General features: G+C 34.6%; 1 protein-coding gene across 2 annotated transcripts in view; it reads right to left on the bottom strand.

Annotated features, from left to right (window-relative positions):
- LOC587668 (titin) overlaps positions 1-18,333 on the bottom strand; it is a 174,881-nt gene that overhangs the window by 43,804 nt on the left and 112,744 nt on the right. For both annotated transcript variants that reach the window (XM_030974183.1, XM_030974184.1), the window contains exon 68: positions 8,911-8,947. In XM_030974183.1, the coding sequence (XP_030830043.1) occupies positions 8,911-8,947 (37 nt within the window). The remainder of the gene's footprint in view (positions 1-8,910; positions 8,948-18,333) is intronic.

Raw genomic sequence — 18,333 nt, 5'->3', positions numbered from 1 at the left:
ATATGACTAAGAAAGCAACCTCCCAGAGAATCTATGTGCTCACATTCAATCATAATGACCTTTAAATCATTATCATAATGATGCTCATCACATGATCATGGCTTTTGTTTATATCGCTAATTGAGTGCTTGCTCATACATGTTTTAGTTTAGGATAGTCAGTTGGCAGATTTAACAACCCATAATAATGTATCTCATACATGTACTTTGGCTTTCTTTATTGAATTTAGAAATGAGCTCTTAAACTGTGAACTTTGATTTCATGGAACATTATTCTTATCAAGATGAACAATGAAACTATTAACCAAAATACATACCATATCTCATGGTATCATACTTGTAATAAAGTTGTATACATATATGTTGGTAAATTTGGGAAACTGTAGGGGTTGGGTATTATTTGCTGTAAATAAAGGAGAAAGAAGAAATTCAAATAGTATTGAGATATTCCTTTTAAGCTTGTATTTAGGTTTATAAACTAGATCACATTTTTTTTAAATCTAGCATTTATTTGATTATTTCCTCACATCTAATGTTTTGATAGCAGTATCTGAATTGTCCGTTGAATTCACAACCTTTTCAGACTTGCTTTTTTATCATAATTTTTTGAACAAAATTAAAATCTTAAATGAATAAACTGATATGGTCTTCACATATTATTTGAAAAATAGAACCTGTACTTACTGATTTGTGTATTGTGTAATAATGTTTGTCCTACCAAGCAACAATTATAGCATGCTGTTTGCATTCTGATTATTGAAATACAATTATTTAACAGGTGAATGAAATAATATGTAACATGGCATTTAAGTAACAAAGATTTATATTTATGGTATATTGCCAGGCACCCACTTAAACCTGGGTGAAGAGTGGTGAATATGTGTTGCACATCTTGCCAAAGGATGTGGTGCTATGCGAGATTTGAACCCTTAACCCTTGAATTAAGAGTCAAATTAGTGAACCACTATACAACACATCTATAACAAGTGTTTAAAAAAGTGGTGCCACGGAAGAGGTAAAGCCCGATTTTGACTTGCATCAATGTTGTACCTATAGGACCACTTAATCTCAATATGAATGCTTGTAATCTAGGCGTATTGGCAATATTCATTTAATAGCCCTACATAGCTTTCTATTGATAGAGCATTATATATTTTTATGAACGAAAATTACTGTATGATACTGTTAAGACAATAGCATTTGTCATTCATGTTTATACTTTAATCAAGGTAAGATATGCATAATATGGAATAATAGAAAACCAAAAATTAGAATTAAATTTGTACGAATTCATTTGTATATGTTGGGTAAAGTTTTAGAAATCGATGTATTTGAAAAAGGATTAATGTCAAATAAAAGGAATTCCAAATGTTGCCTATAAAATGATGTGATTTTCAACATCTTAATTGTCACATGGATTCCGAAAGTTGGGCCCACGTCATCTGCCAAAAACTCCACCAACTTTTATTCGAGTCATAAGAATTTATTATTCTAAACCTTATCACTAAGTTACTTCAACAGCCAATAATACATGCCATGTCCCTTGATTTGAAATCATATAATCAAAAATATATCTATAACAAAGTATACATTAAAAATACTTATTATATAAAAATATGCGTAATATGAAATGTTTAAGAATTAGAAATGCCTTACAGCCTTATACACAACCTTGAAAATAACAGAATCATACTATATAATATATAATTGGGACTGAATGTATTCACTGGATAAAAGCTCAGAATAAATATTGATTCAAATGAAAGAAAAGTGTAATTCAAGATATAATTCAATTATTATGATTCTCTAATACATGGCACATATAAATTTATTTCTGACACAAAATTATAATCTATTCATCGGCAAGATCATTATTTCAGACAAGCAAAAGATTGCTCATGAAATACTAACAATGTAGTCCTATCTAGAAAATGAGGAATTGTATGTTGCAAATAAAATGTTCAAAATAAAATCACTTCTAAAATTAGGGCATTTGTTGCAGCAACAGAAATGGTAGCAGATTATTTTATATGCCATGGATTGACTAATGCTAGGTCTATACCTATACCCTATACACTTCTGTACTCTACCATCTGTCTATACACATGTACACTCAGGCCCTGCACCCATATAAGGAAAGGCTAATGCATTCCAACACCACAGTCACCCTGTGCATGGAGTAGATGCAATGCATGGGGGTTTGTGTTACGACATCTCTGTGGGTGTGTGCTCTGTCTAGTATCTATCCCCCCCCCCCCTCACTGCCCAACTACAATGATGAGATTAGGCACAAGCCTATAAACATGTATACAAAATAATAATACCCCTGAAGTGATTTTGTGTTTTCCGTAGTAGGCCTACTATTGATGAAATAACAGTGTGCCAAACAAATTTCCAAGTATTTCGCAATGCTTCACCTCCCCCATACCACCAACAAAGTTTTCATGCACTTTTTGATATATGTATTTCTCTAGTTAATGAGGAGTTTACAATTTTTTATTTTATATTACAGATGAAAAGAATTTCCTGATTAAATCAAGGGCTGTTATTACCGGTACTGCTAAATATTTATAGACAGGATTTTAAGTTTTAACTGCAGCATTATTTCGATTGCAAATAAATTCTGGAATACAATAATTCAAAGGAAATTGACTAGGTGATTCACTCTTGATTTGAATACAAGAGTTATCAAGTTATTTTGATTAAATCATTTACATTATTAAAGTTCCTTAATAGAGAACAGCAAAACCATGCAATTAATTTACCATATTGGCAGAACAAATATTTATGAGATTTTCATATCAGAGACCCCTCCCATCCAAATTAAATTAGTTGAACATACTGGAAAAAGATTCTCTATCAAAGCTCACATCTCTGACCCATCCCTTTTCCACTCTATGACCAGTTCATTTAATTACTTAAACCTGTCACTATACTGAGTGAGCAGAGAAGGGTATATCATCTGTGAGGTGAAAACGTGGGTTCGGTGTCTGAGCTCATAAATTCTTTCCGTTAAACATGTCTGTAGTTGAGGCAACCTTTAAACTTTACATTCATTTATCATTAATGCAAACTAACTTGAACCCGACTTTTGTTTATTTCTTGTACTTTTCAATTCTTTGTCTGCTTTTAATTCTTTTCCTCCCTTTTTAATTGAATGAATTGTGCATTGAGCTTCACTTTTTGTATCTATTTAGCAATTTGTCATCACTATATTGCTTTCTTCCTGCTATCATTGTGCTACATTCCTCAGTTATCACAAAAGAGTTATAAACAAACTCTCAATGATAAAATTTCAAATAATACCTTTTTACAACAAATGTCTTCGAAACATTTAAAGATGTTTTCTATTATAGATTAAGCTTCCTTTAATACACTTTCAAACATAGTGGAAATAAAGTCTGTAAAAGTATGGGCAATTCATAATCAATTTTGTACAAATGGAAATTCATTTCAGATTATTATTAAAAATATGAAAATAGTAACAGTTCTCCTAACCAAATGAGCTAATTCATATGTATTTGTTGTGTGATATCATTTAGTTCTAGCACTTACAAAATTAATCATCTTTGGAAAAAAATATACAAAACATTCATAATTCCATCATGTAGTGCTTTATGTGACAGCCAACACAGCATCAAACTGGCTTTCCTATACTGGTTTCGGTCTTTCCTTTCCACATAGAGGGTTAGAGGGTAAGCAGAGCTTAATGAATGCAGCATTCTTGGTTATTAGTGCACTATTTTTAACTAAGTTTCACTGACTGGAATGGCTGCATGCAATTATAGCTGGTATTTATATATGTCCTAAATATTGTTCCGCCTTGGCACCATAATTTGATACAATTTTGAAAGTAACTCAATTATTAATAGAGACCATGTTGGTTACCAAGTCACATAAAAGCTACAGTAACTGTTCACCTTTGATGATATTTTGCAAACACTTACTTGTGCAATTTTTTTAAAGCATTAAAGTATTCTGACTAAAAGGCTGTTCTCCTGTATTTTTGCCAAAAAGTAAGTGAATTCTTCCTGCGAAGCAATGGGAAGTTTTCAACTACGAATTTCTTTGAAAATGCTACTGGACATCTATTCAAAATACAAAAGCACTGGCTTACTATTCATGAAAGGTTTCCTTATTTACTATCAATGAATTATTGTATATCAATAAATTAAAAGCAATAATTGCATTATTCAGTCACACCTCAAAAGAATTCAAATGACAAATTCCTCTAAATAGGAAAAACAGGATATAAGTTTATTAAAAATTATATTACAAATGGAACTATAGTAAATAAATGAATAAATAAATTCAAACATCTGTATACTTATTCCTAAACTAATGAATTTTGTAATAAATTAAAAACATTTTAATGTCTGAATGTTTTTACAAAAGAATATACAGAATTATAAAATTTTAAAAATTGTATAAATAAATCAATTAATTCAATATATAAAAATAAAGATTTTTCTAGGGGGAAGGGGAAAAATGATATTTTCATACAAATTTGTGAAAATACTTCTATAAGCCACATACATGTTCATTTGTAAATGTAAACATTTAACATGAAATAATGAACAACTTGTAATATCCATAGAGAAACATGCAAAACACTTTTTCAAATACATTACCACAAAACTTGCTCAGATACAACATAGATTTAGTTAACCATGTATGTCCTTTATGTAAAAATCCACATGTATTAGACATGAAAGAAAGATGCATTCCTACCGCTTATGTCCGATTTAAAACCAGATCCATCCCGAGGTGCCTTCGGGCACCAAAACGTCTCCTCGAGGTGATAGTATTCCTCGCTACGAGAACAAATTTCCTTTCCAACGTTTTCACTCTATAAATGTTGCTGTTTCTTCTTTATCCTTCAGTTACAAAAGGGGAAAAACTTTGCATTCGTATTCGCTCCAAGCTTTACTTAGATAATGGAGTCCAGCTCCCAACTTTGTTATCCCGTGTGGCACACAGCAACAAGCAGAGATGGTCTTCAATTAAAAGACCGACTTGCAAATTGACCGTGCAGTTCGACAAGCAAAATGAAAAAGCAGACCCTCCTGTTGGGGGCACCCCTAGGTTCCAATCAAAGGTACAATACCACAGAGCGTTGTAAATTACTGCAGCACTCAGTCACAGTTAGACAGACAAGAGGGAGAAAGAGAGAGTCAGAGAGAGAGAGAGAGAGAGTAACAAAGAAAGAGAGGGGGTATGGTATGCAAAGCATTATGGGTAATTAGGACTGCCTCCCATATATGGCTAGCTTGGCTATGATTGGTGGAAAGCTGGAGCTGGCAGCCATGACATCATATCCCTCTCAGCATCAGATGCAGGCTGAGTGATGGGAGGATAGTCTTGGTGTTCCAGACTCCTCTTATTATATCATGGACTGTATAGATTTTGGACAGCTAAATTGCCTTGACATTATAAATTATATACATTATAAATTATATACATTATAAATATCTTTACATATCTTACACATTCAATCTAGTCATTCTTATCAAAGTATGAATTGATTTTGGATAATTTAAATGTTTCTCTACCTTCTCTTTTAAGTTCATAGTGTACTTCTAGAGACAAAAAAATGCATGGTAATCACATACCTTGGCAATATTTTGATTCTTTATCACATTCCATACCATTCAGAACTAAAGTATATATTATGATATGAATTCATAGTTATTTCTAAATTGTTTTCTTTAGTTTGTGGAGATTCCTCAATGACCAAACCTTAATAATGTGAATCATGCATGGATAAAAAATAAATAACATGACAAAGATCATTAAAGGGACACACATTACAATTTATCTAAGTAGGGCTAATAGCAAAACAGAAGCTTATCAGGACTGTATTTAACAGCTGTATGTTTATACAGCTCTGTATAACAGCTAATGCGATTCTCCAGGCTGGGAATTTGATTCATAGCTATCAGACATCATTTATAATTGGACCACGCACATGTGGTTTTCCCTGATTATAACCGATGCCCCCATCCATATCCATATGAACGACCATCAGACAAATCGACTGATTAAGTTGGTCTTCTGAATGGCGACCAAAGGACAAATAATTAAGTATCATGTAAGTAAGCGTTAAATTAATAAAGGTTTTCAGAAGAGCAGTATGATAAAAGGATATTGACATACATTGAGTAGTCTATGTCTAGTAATTGACAACATCAGCATTAAGAGGGGGTACTGAACCTTTAGTAAAGCACCATATTTTGATTTATTTCCATTAGAAAAAAAAGATTTATATCTGTGAATTTGTGTTACTTCTCCAACTGAATGTCACTTTTCTAACTTAAAAGAAAGTAATCAAAAGTAACATGCAATACAGTCAGAGGATCAACTGAAGTGTTACATGTATATGTGTATTATTCAAATAGAATCCATGCATTTCAAAGATTGTATTATATCTAATAAAACTTTGATGATCATCTTTTTCCTCTTTACCTTATAAGGCAACAAAGCCATTATTCCAAGGAGCACATTTATTAGCTAAAAGCCCAATGGGAGCACATTTCACCATCTCTATATATTGCATGGATCTTGGCATACATACGTGTATTACACCCACAGTGAAGCTACCTAATCTGTACCGTATCGGTGCCAGGCAAAATAATTGATTAAGATATACCATGGTAATACTATATTTTTCAACCAGGGGAAGAACTTCAATCATCATCCCTTTCCCTGCATTAACATTACTTATAAATCATATCAATATCGATGCAAGGCAGTAAATGACAAGGTTACTAAAATTACATCCTACCACGCCCTTCTCATTTCATTCTATTAGTACTTCACACAACATACATCCACAGAGCCCAACAGGCCCCTCAGACATTTTTATTGCACAATCTGAATATTTCCATGTCTTGGAACCTTATCTTTGTCACGGACTGGAAGCCCCAACTGACAACAAATTGCTTTCAGGAGACAGCTCTTGCCAAAATACCAAACATTCCTTCCCCACATCCCGACTCTTAACTTTCTCTTCCTACTTCTTAAAGGCAAAGTACATTATCAGCAACTTGTCTCAAAGAAAGAAAAAGGGGAATGTTTGTGCGTCCCTGCTATGACAATTAATTCATGAAAAGAAAAATAATTAACGCTTGGGATATCGATATATTGAGTCTCTTAAAATGAAGGATAATGCTGAGTTTTAATGGGATTTTTTCCTCAGTGATACAAGTCATGCATCATGGATATCAAGCTGATTGATATCCAAATGGGACAAGTTTAGATCACAATCTATTTAATTGTAGTTGAAGAAAAATGTGTAGCCATAATATAGATATATACAGCATCTAAATGTTTCGAATATGGATGTTGTTGACGAGCATTATCCAGAGTTAGATAGAAAGCTATTAAGGTATCTAGCATGCTGTACCACAAGATTCAATAAATATGTAACATAATTTGTAGAAAACTCTTACATCCTACAGCTTAAAATTCATCTGCGGTTTGCTATATTGAGTTGTGATGCAACCAGGGCAAAGTCTAACCTCCCTGATGCAACATATCAGTCAGCCTAAAATACTTCAATGTTTGTGATGTTCTATTTTAGTTGCTGCATGAGACTACAGACATAAATGCTTTCACTTGCTCTAAAATAAGCATCAGGAAGAGAATATATAGAAGATGCATAACAATCCCTGTCATCTGTTGAAAGATAATATACCAATCACAGATGTTTATCCAGACTTTGGAAGAGGAAATCTGAAAGTTGTAAAGCTCTTGTGCCCAACCTTCATCTTTTCCTCATGCTCCTCTTCCATTTCATGTTTCTGTTTGTCTTTATTTTCTCACCTTCATGAAGTCTATTTGATCTTGAATCACCTTTCCTTCTATCCATTTAGTTTTTGTTGTTGTTTTTTTCCTTTTCATCTCATTCTTTTCTTTTGTTTTATTTCTTACATTTTTCCTGTATTCCTTCATGCATGTAATTTTATACTCCTTCTACTTTTTAAAACTTCTTCCCAGGTCTAAATAAAACATGTATTCACTCTAATGTTAACAAAAAGATATTGTGTTGAGAAATTTTTGAAGAAACAAAAGTTTGATTTTTTTACAACACAATAATCAACAATAGAATATATTGTTTTAGTTGCCCATATACCACTTTGTGGAGCAAGTTGTGAAGCACTTCATAACTGCAACAAAAAGAAACTACTTCAGATACTTCATGGATTGGATTACAGTGGATCCACAGTAAACGAATGGATGATTATAAAGAAAAGACACTCAAGTGTCTGGCCATGGAGTCACTTTGACACTATCTTGTAACTAAACCCAAAACCATCCATACATACGACACGTCCAATTTGTCATCACTCGATGAACATGTACCACTACTCTGAATCCACTGTATCGGATGTGCACAAAATGCTTCTGGAAGAGTTTCGTAAGCATCAGAAATGTGATATGTATACACGTTCACAAATTGCTTTGTCATGACTGGCAAGAACAGGAGACATCTTATAAGACAAAGCAATGCACTTAATCTCAGGTATGTCAAAGTACTGCCTGGAAAAAGCCATGACTAACTACATGGTAACGACAGCAACAACATAACTGAAGTAACATTCTTAAAGATGGAATACATTTCTGTATCTAGAAGTGTAGTGTGGTGTATTTTAAAGCTTATGTTGGTGTACGTTTTATCTAATCAGTATGCTGTAATAATTCAAATCAGTATAAATTTCTATACCCTGGATGATCACATGCTCTTGATATTGTCCAGTTTACTAATGGCTTCTACTTTGCCTTGTAACAATCATATATTATTATCAGATTGTGGAAATAAACTTAAATTGAATATTTCAGTAATATCAGACAAACTTGAAAGCAAACCCAAACATATCATTCTGCACACAAAAACACAAAAATAACTCACCTTTCAGAGTAATCATCTTCACTGGCAAACGCCAGACCTGAAAAGGGAAATGAAATGAAAGCTTATTAATAAAGACATTCCAAACAATTCTTTGAAACATGTTAAAAAGTTGTTTGTAGAACAATACACTTTCCTTGCTTACATCAGATCAACATGTTTCTGATTCTACACCCGAATATTTATCATAAGTTTTTGACAGGTACATGCCCATCTCTGATACTCTCACAAAAATTGAAAATAGTATACCCAACATAATACAAAAAGCATTGAGAACGTTTATCATGAAAATAGTTATGGTCATTACAAATAAGTAAGATTCTTACACTGCTGTGGTAATAATGAATTAGATCAATCAACAGTGCAACTGACAGATATTGTCTGTTTTGAGCCAGTAGGGCATTAACTCATATAGTTTAAACACTAATAACACTCTTCTTGCTCTGGACACACGGTATGCCACCAATCAACATCGTACATGTATCAACAGGGTTGAGGATGGCAGAAGATTAAGTTTGATTTGTTTTTCATGAATGAGTACATGAGCAATTACAAAAATGTGAATTTTTTTTCTTCTCCAGTTTGACAATGACACATTAGCTGATTCCGAGGCTCACAATATAAGCTCTCTATAACTTTACTGTGGAATAGTTGTCTGATGGATTTAAACTCAAGTATATTTAGGCAAGATCTTTAATAGTTTAGTGATGATAATATAAACTTCAATCCATCCTTATCCTTTGTTTGTTTAACATTTATGTCACTACTACAAGTCCTATCAAAATCTAGGTTAATCCTGCCATGTTGGTCTTTCATCACCAACTGGTCTTAATGTATTTTCCAACTTAATTCGATCACATTCATTCGCCATTAAAACATACATGTGATGTGTTTTTACTCCATACAACCTAATGGACAGGGCAAGCAGTTTATCCAGAGGACTAATTAATAAGAGTCCCTTCAGAAAAGTTGAAACAAAAGGTCAGACATAGCTTTGCTATGGCTTTGCAGCATAGCTAGCTGGCCGTGCATGCCAAAGCCTCCTCTAGTGGAAGAAGGTTGTAACTCCATACTAGAATCGGTCGTCACTGAAGTAAATATGTCATCGCATGTATGTTCAATATTGATGGAGATAAGTTTCTTAGCAAGACAAAACAATAGATTGTAATACCTCTTCTATGTGAAGTCAGGTTTTGAGTTCCAGGAAAGAATCTTTGTCATTCATATTACAGTCATTTCTCAAATGACAAAAATTGTGTGCCATCAATTACTGAATCATTTGTACTGGATGGTACTGAGACAAGTGTAAATTAAAAAATATGCCCCCAAACTTATCACTAAAATGTAATATATATCATGAAAATTCTTCTGGAAAACAAAAGGCTAATAGGAAATGTATGTCAACAAGTTCTATAATATTGGTCATAATTAATCAGTGTTTTAGACTGTATGTATACTACATCTAATTTATCAATGCTACACCCTTTTGGTTCACTTCAAATCACATTAGATCCCTGAAGGCTTTGGATATATTTGTGATCACTTCTTACATTCATCCATTCAACTTTCTCAACTGCACACCATATGTAGTTATGGCCATTTTGCACCACAGCTGCCACAGTTTGAGAAGAATACCATGCCCAGGGCTCTCACAGTATGCTGACATTTGAATGTCATACCAAAACGAATGTGGCTGGTGCTCTCTTTTCTGGGGTATCATACCCCAGGTTCACTTTACACCTTTTAGCCGAGATGGTATCACCAGACAAAACAACCATTAACACCTATGTGATGAAACAGATCACCTGCCCAAGAAGAGAGACATGCAACGCCACTAGTTGAAAGACAGGTAAACTTTATGCTCGCAATTTTTCATTTACCAGATTTACCAGATCTCTGCCTCTCACAAACCCAGACTGAAGTATCAATAGAATCCACTTTTAAGACACTTTTGGATCATTTGTCAGAACATGTGACACCACTAGTTGAAAGCCATGTAAACTCTATGTCAGCAACATTTTTTAAAATAAGTTTACCGGCTGTCTGCCTGTCACAAAATAAGAATTTAGTGTCTCTGAAGTCCGTTTTTAATATAATTTTTGATCATTTGTCCAGAAGAGAAACATGTAATACAACCATAAGAGAGTCAGGTAAACTTTGTGCTATCAACTTTGCATAAGTTTACCAGCTCTTTGTCTCTCGCAAACTCAGACTAAAGTATCAATTGAGTCCAATTTTAAGACACTTTCTGATCATTTTTTAAAGATATGTAACACAACCAGCGAGCCAGGTAAACTTTACGCAATCAATTTTTCTCAAGTTTATCAACTCCCTGGCTCTAACAAAAAGTTTAAAAGACAAAATAGCCTCCTGAGTAGGCAATTTCTCTCATCAATTATATACATTCACCCAAACCTGCTTTTTCTGTAATATTTAGAAGAGTCTTTCAATTTGTATTTTCCATCTGTTTAGCAAACTTACTGATGCAGAACAGTAACTTTGGAAAGGGTTTATTCCCCCCCCCCCCAAAAAAAAAAAAATGTAATAGGATTATTTTGCCCTGCGGGTATTTCCGTCATGTGTGACAGTATCAGGCGCAAAGCACATTATCAACTCAACTCTCTGTGGGTAGGCTGTGGTGTTGCTGTCAGAATTCATCAGTCCCGGCAGATATCATTTTGATTGATGTTGAAGAGCATACTTTAGAATGCATGCAGTACAAGGAGAGTGTAAACATGAGAAAAGGTAAACTAAAAGTTTTTCTTCGATGTGAATTCTTAGTTGCAGTTTCCTAGTTCTATGACATCTCTAATAACACTATTTCATATCTTTCCTTACCCCATGTACACCCCCTCCCCTCTCTCTCCCTCTCTCTCTCTCTCTCTCTCTCTCTTTATATCCCCCTCTCTGTCTGTCTCTCTCTCTCTCACACACACAAACACACACATCCACTTTCCAGCTATCTTCTCACACCAGCTTTCTACTTCTCATGCACTCTTTTATATTTCATATCTCCCCAGACCCATGCATATCTTTCTCTGCAGGTATTTTCTTATGTTATCTCCTACATGTACCCTTTCTAAAAATATATACTTATTTGCATTTTATAACATACTTTTGTTGAAGAAAAAAACACTTATCAGAATTATTTATAAATTTGGATAACTATTTTCATTTGGAATTTTGCTCAAAATGATATCAAACAGAACATGTGAGACACATTTTATTAGAAGTTTATATCTATTACTGAAAATATATACAACTAGGAAATAATATAAGGTATGCCTCAGCCTACATCAAGTATCTCTCTCTTTCTCTCTCTCCCCTCATTCTTCTTCCTCTTCAATTCCTTCTCCGCATCTCCCCCACCAGCTAACGACACTACACTGCCAAGGTACTGGTATGCCAAAAATTTGAGTCAATTACCGAAGCCCAACGGCTAGGCCCCTCCGGACACATGTAAAGGTAGGAGGCATGTTGGCACAATGAGTATGGACCTATACTGGGAACCTATGTAATCTTATATTTTGAGCCGAGGTAAAGGAACGTGATGAGCGTGTGATATAAATGTAGGATTATGTCATAGCAAATGACTTACAGACCCTTGCAACTACAATGGAATGAGAGATATATCATCACTACCACAATATATGACAAAGATACGGTCATCATCATATGTTGTGAGCGAGAACTCTATGGAAAAATATTTGGCTTAACTACCTCCTGGCTCACAGCACACGCCTCTAAACACAGAAATTCTTTAACTTCATTTACTCAATCTCTCCTCTCCCAAGCCTAACAAAAATTCTGCATCCCTTCCTCTTACTGCATCATACAAGCAATTTAGTAATTTCCCTTCAAGGCATCGGATGCATGTCCCTACGTGTTATCAGTGTCTGTGATATGGTGTAATATTGAAGCCCTAACAAAACTGCGCTTCAAAATAACCATGAAGTGCCTCAAAAATTAAAAATCTTTGAGTGACCGGTTTTACCATATTTAGTTGCCCCAATAGGCTGAGGTGTTATGAAAACCGTTAGGCAAACGCAAAATGAAATTTCGATTTTCAATCATAAATATCTTGATAATCAGACAGGCTTGTAAAATTCATGGGATTCCTGAATAACCTAAAGGTTTATAATTATGATTGCAGCATGAGCGAGATCAAGGATTTTGTTTAAGGATCTGAGACAAAGTTACCGGATCCCTTTATATACATCTTTGCTTTATAAATCCCTTTCAATACGGAGAAATTTAATCACCCAATCCTCATACCAAGCCATCCTATTTCAGTACAGTATGTAAATGAGAATGGGATAGACTACTACTTTCATATCTACATAAGATATGGTTTTGTGACCTGATAGGATAGTCTGATTATTAGGCTTCATTTCAGTTGATACAGCTTTACCTTATCTATAAAACAATACATGCACTGAATCATAGACTACTCTCCACATACGTGATATTTTCAATGTGCAATCTGCTACTTCAATCCATCTCCACACTCATTTACATCTCGTTGTTTACTGCTGCACTCTCTTCTCTTTTTTTCTCTCTCTCTATGTCTCTCTCTCTGTCTCCCTTTATTTCTCTCTTTCCCAAACATTTCCATTTTATTTATCACTTTGCTATTACCCTATACCCTATACCCATAATTTCTTTTCTTTAAGGGATCTCTTTCTCTCCTTAATCAAAGACCTTCATCACTTTTATATTTTTCCTCTTTTTCCAATGCTTCTTCTGTTGCACAGAAAATAGTATACCATTATTCTACCTTTTCCTATTGTTGAACCAACACGTAAAGAAGTGTTAGTTACACACATGCACTTAGCAAGCACAACCTTAAAGCATGCAAAAAAAAGGTAAAGAGTCCAACAAATTCTTTATCCGGGTACAAAATAAATCTCCAAAAAGATTCATGGTGTGTTAACATACTTCATTGAGTTTATATATTGAGGGAAATTTGGAGGATACCTCTACCACAATTGCCAAACCAGTTGCAGCATCGCTACAGCATGGACATGCAAGTGCTATACATTCCCCATGAAAAACGTTTCATTCCCATTTTCTCCTATTAAACTAGAGGCTTATCTCAGGAAATCCAGCTCTTGGATAAATCCTGTCTCTGATAGCACTACTTCCCAAACTACTTTTCCTTGAGAGGGATGGTCCCCCAATCCCAGATCGTCTGAGAGCAAAATCATGCTATCAAAGCGCTTTTCATACGTCAGTTACACCGACGTGACCGACACTGGGATTGCAGTAGACCTGACATAACTCTACTCTACCCTGAACTACCACGGTATGGTTGATTTGGGGCTGGTTTGGTAGTGTGCCTGGGGTTTGGATGGAATAGTAGGGATTCCTGCATAGAGTGTGAGTCATAAATTCTTGAAGAGTACATTGCTAACCCCTGCATTCCAACATAATGCTGGCAGACGGCCATTTTGAACATAACTCCTAGTCTACATACCCAGACATTAAAGGACATGTTTGGAAGAGATATATGTAGATGTAGAAAAAGTATTCTTCATAATAATCTAAATATGTAGATCAGCCGATAATGAACATATAACTAATTACATAGCAAAACTAAAGAATAATAACTAATTCTGCTTTTTCATTTCTAACTAATACCATTAGGGTCCAGTTTGAATAGTGTGAAAGATTTTGTCTGATATCAGTGGTGTAAACGATTCCCTCTTTCTTTTACAAAGGTAAATATCATATTTACATAAATGAGGAGATTAGAAAGACTAAATACTATATTTGTGTTCATCACTTAGCAAAAGAAGAGGTAGTTTGGACAGTGCATGTTACGGTTGCAGTTAAGTTTTAAAGGGATCGTTTAACAATGTTAAATCTGAGATACACTGCTCTATGTGTTATCAGTGTCTGTGATATGGTGTAATATTGAAACCCTAAAAAACTTTCGCTTCAAAATGATCAAGAAGTGCCTCAAAAAAGTAAAAATCTTGGAGTGACCGGTTTTACCATACTCGTTTTCACCAATAGACTGTAGTGTTATGAAAACCGTCAGGCGAACAGTTTTTTTTTTAAATTTGTAAATCCAATCATAAATATCTTTGTAATCAAACCGGCGATTGGCTTGTAAAAGTCATGGGGTTCCTGACTGACCTAAAGGTTTATAATTATCATTGCATCATGAGCTTAATCCAGAATTTTATTTCAGAATCTGAGACAAAGTTACCGGATCCCTTTAAGACTAGCACATAGTTTTTTCTCTACAGTTATCTATTAAAATTTGGGAGTTGATAAAAAAAGAAACTCTTAATTAGCGAGCTATGACATACCTCGTAAGGCTCTAAAATATATCAATTAAAGTTCTGAGATTTACAGTATCGGATAAAACAATTATTACCGGTAGCCACATTCAACTGAATAAATTGCTTTTATACTAATATGATGATCTTGCAGCTACACGATCCATCAATTTAAAAAAGAGGCCAGCATACACAAGCTCTGTTGGGACCTGATTCATGTTCTAATTGCCATCTTGACATATCTCTCAACACTCAAATCTGAGGCACAGAAATTGCTTTCTAAATAAAGTCCTCACCCATCACGTAATGGAAGATATAGTCCCATTATTCATGTCTGGAATGCATGAAGTCATGGCATGTCTTTTCTTGGATAAATGTTTACACACATTCCTTTTCTTTCTCTACTCCTACACCCTGCATTAATAACCCAATTTTTAACGTAAAATTCCCAGTGCCTCTTTCTCCCATATTTGGATACTATATTTCTTTCACGTTGATTAATTTTCTTTGTTAATATATATTTAGTACTCGATCATCATTGCTGGTTTTCTTTCTTTAACTTATGAAACAGTAATCAGTTTCCTGATCTTTCAAATAGGATTTTGGAATTCATTTATCACACCTAATTTAACTACATGTAACTTTTCTCATCAAATTTCTCATTTTCATAATTCCTAGAAAGCAATTCTCCCCCACTACACACATGTGTACCAATGATGTAATCTACTTTTTTCATCCATTTAGGCCTACAAAAGCTATCAGTTTTTACCCAAGTGTGTAAAATTTTACCCAATGTATTTATTGTTAAACGAAGCCAGATTTAAAGTTTGATAGTATCTCAAATTAAATGCATGTGTAAATCTTTCATTTGATATACATCCCGCCTGACATACGTCACATACTGGGGGAAAAGCTTTACCAGTATTGCAACCACAAGCAATACGTCAGGTTAAACTCTTTCTATTATAGCACCATCTACCAGTCTCAACGCTGACACACCTCATTACAAGGACCTCTGAAGAATTCTTCTTAGGTCAATCGATGACATGTTTAGATCCAGCAGATGACAGATATTGCAGAACTGAATGCTGCATTACATGGTGCAGACATTGCACTGCGATGTTGATTTGGAGGGAGTGGGGTGGTGGTAGTGTGGGTGTGGGTGTGTGTGTGGGACGTGTGTGTGGGATGTGTATGTGTGTGAATATGTAGTTTGGGGTGAAAGGGAGTGTTCTAACCTATACAATGTTCAAAGGAACCATTAATTACTCCTTGTCATACTCTACATCCGGTACAAAACATGCTGAGATAATGAATCGAAATTCCTATACAAAAAGTATAGACTTATATAAACTTTTGCAAGCATTCACATATTTGGCTAATAAAGTGTACCGGGTATTTATTTTTTTTCTATCATTCTTTTTCATAATAGAAGCATCTAACTAGATAAGTATACCAGTAATTCAGTTTTTAAACCCCTTCAATTATCTATTTTTATTCAGTCCATTAATAGCTTCCTCTCATTCCTTACTAATTTGTTAAAATCTTGAGACCAGCATGTAACTATTTAGTCACAGTGGTAAAGCCCCAAAATTGTAATAATGAGGTCCAAAATTCAACAGTGTACATGAAAGCATATCTAACCTCTAAGGAAACACATCAAGTACTTCTGTAACTGGTCTGCAGTATAACCATGATGCTGTTGCATCTTAACATCTGTGAAGATGATTTAAAATTCCTTGGAAGTCATTGCATAGGGTTGTATAAAGTGATTGGTGATTATGGACGATATCTAAAGACAACATGCACTGTAATTGGCATTTGACTAATCACTTCTACACTGCTTGTTCAAGGGCAAGGATTCCTCTCCAGCACTTACCAACAGGACTACCGGTACATGTGTACAAGTTCAATGTCAAACCACACCAACCCTAATCTCATCTCCTCCTGCTCACCTATCCTTTCATGAAAAAAGTCTTACCTCATTCAGGAGGCTTTTAGCAAATATTATCATCAAATTGGGTCACTAAATACCTCATCAATGCTCTGACACATATCTGTATTTCCGGGGTAACTGATATCCATTCAGAGGAATCATTTAGGGTCAAATCTATCAGACCAACTTTTTAAATCATATGGCGATAATGGCATTTAATCATTCAGATACCACGACCTTCAAAGATTGTATCAATATAGATGAAGTTTGAAAGGGACCTCACACAATATATATGTCAACTGAACACAATCTTATGCAAGGACCAACTCCTATTTGTCAAAATAACGGTTTTTGTAATTATAAATCACAGACAAAAAACTAACAGAATAATGACATTTGGACCTTGTCCAAAATGTTGGTGAAGACCTATGGATTTGACTTTGAACCCAACAACAATAGAACTGGACATAATTTGGACAGTGCTGAACTGTAACAATTTGAAATTAAATCCAACTGATCTGTGGAGACTAGATCTTTAAAAAAATGTGAATAGATCTTATGCTCATTAAAGTCCAGCAATAACGGACATCCTTCCGTCTCTGATGACAAGTGCGATGACCCAAGATTAATGAAGGATTGATAGGAGGCCAGAAATAAGATACAACTAACTGATATCTGAGTTCACAGGAAGCTTTGGGGGATTAAGCATTGCAATACGAGGACTTGATACATTATGTATCTTCAAAGAAGGTTCATTATGATTATCAGGAAAATCTGCATTACATGAGCCCTACATCATAACAGAGGTCGTTGCGAAATTGACATCCTGGACCACTTCAAAGCTTTGCTCAAGACTCACATCTTCCTTCAGATATTTAAATGCTAACTTTATTGGAGCTTGCGCCTTTGAATGTTTTTTAAACAGATATATGGGGCAATACAGATGTTGTGAATCATCATCATCATCATAAGACACATCTAGAGGCTTCCATAGACGATGGAAATCAGATGACCACATCCTTCCATCCCTGCATATCCCTATCCTCTTATGTAAAAATAAGGATGAGTTTGATTCCTTATGGCATGAATCACGAGGACAACATCATCCAACCTCAACAATCCAGAGAATGATTCGGGCTTAAGATACACAGTGAGGTATTTTTTACTATGAATATCTTGCATGCTTTATGATCTACCAGGATG

Source organism: Strongylocentrotus purpuratus, unplaced genomic scaffold (genome assembly GCF_000002235.5).
Source record: "Strongylocentrotus purpuratus isolate Spur 01 unplaced genomic scaffold, Spur_5.0 spur5_scaffold_7, whole genome shotgun sequence".
Classification (NCBI taxonomy): Eukaryota; Metazoa; Echinodermata; class Echinoidea; order Camarodonta; family Strongylocentrotidae; genus Strongylocentrotus; species Strongylocentrotus purpuratus.
The sequence above is the reverse complement of the archived record's forward strand: the minus strand, read 5'-3'. Positions and strand labels throughout refer to the sequence as shown.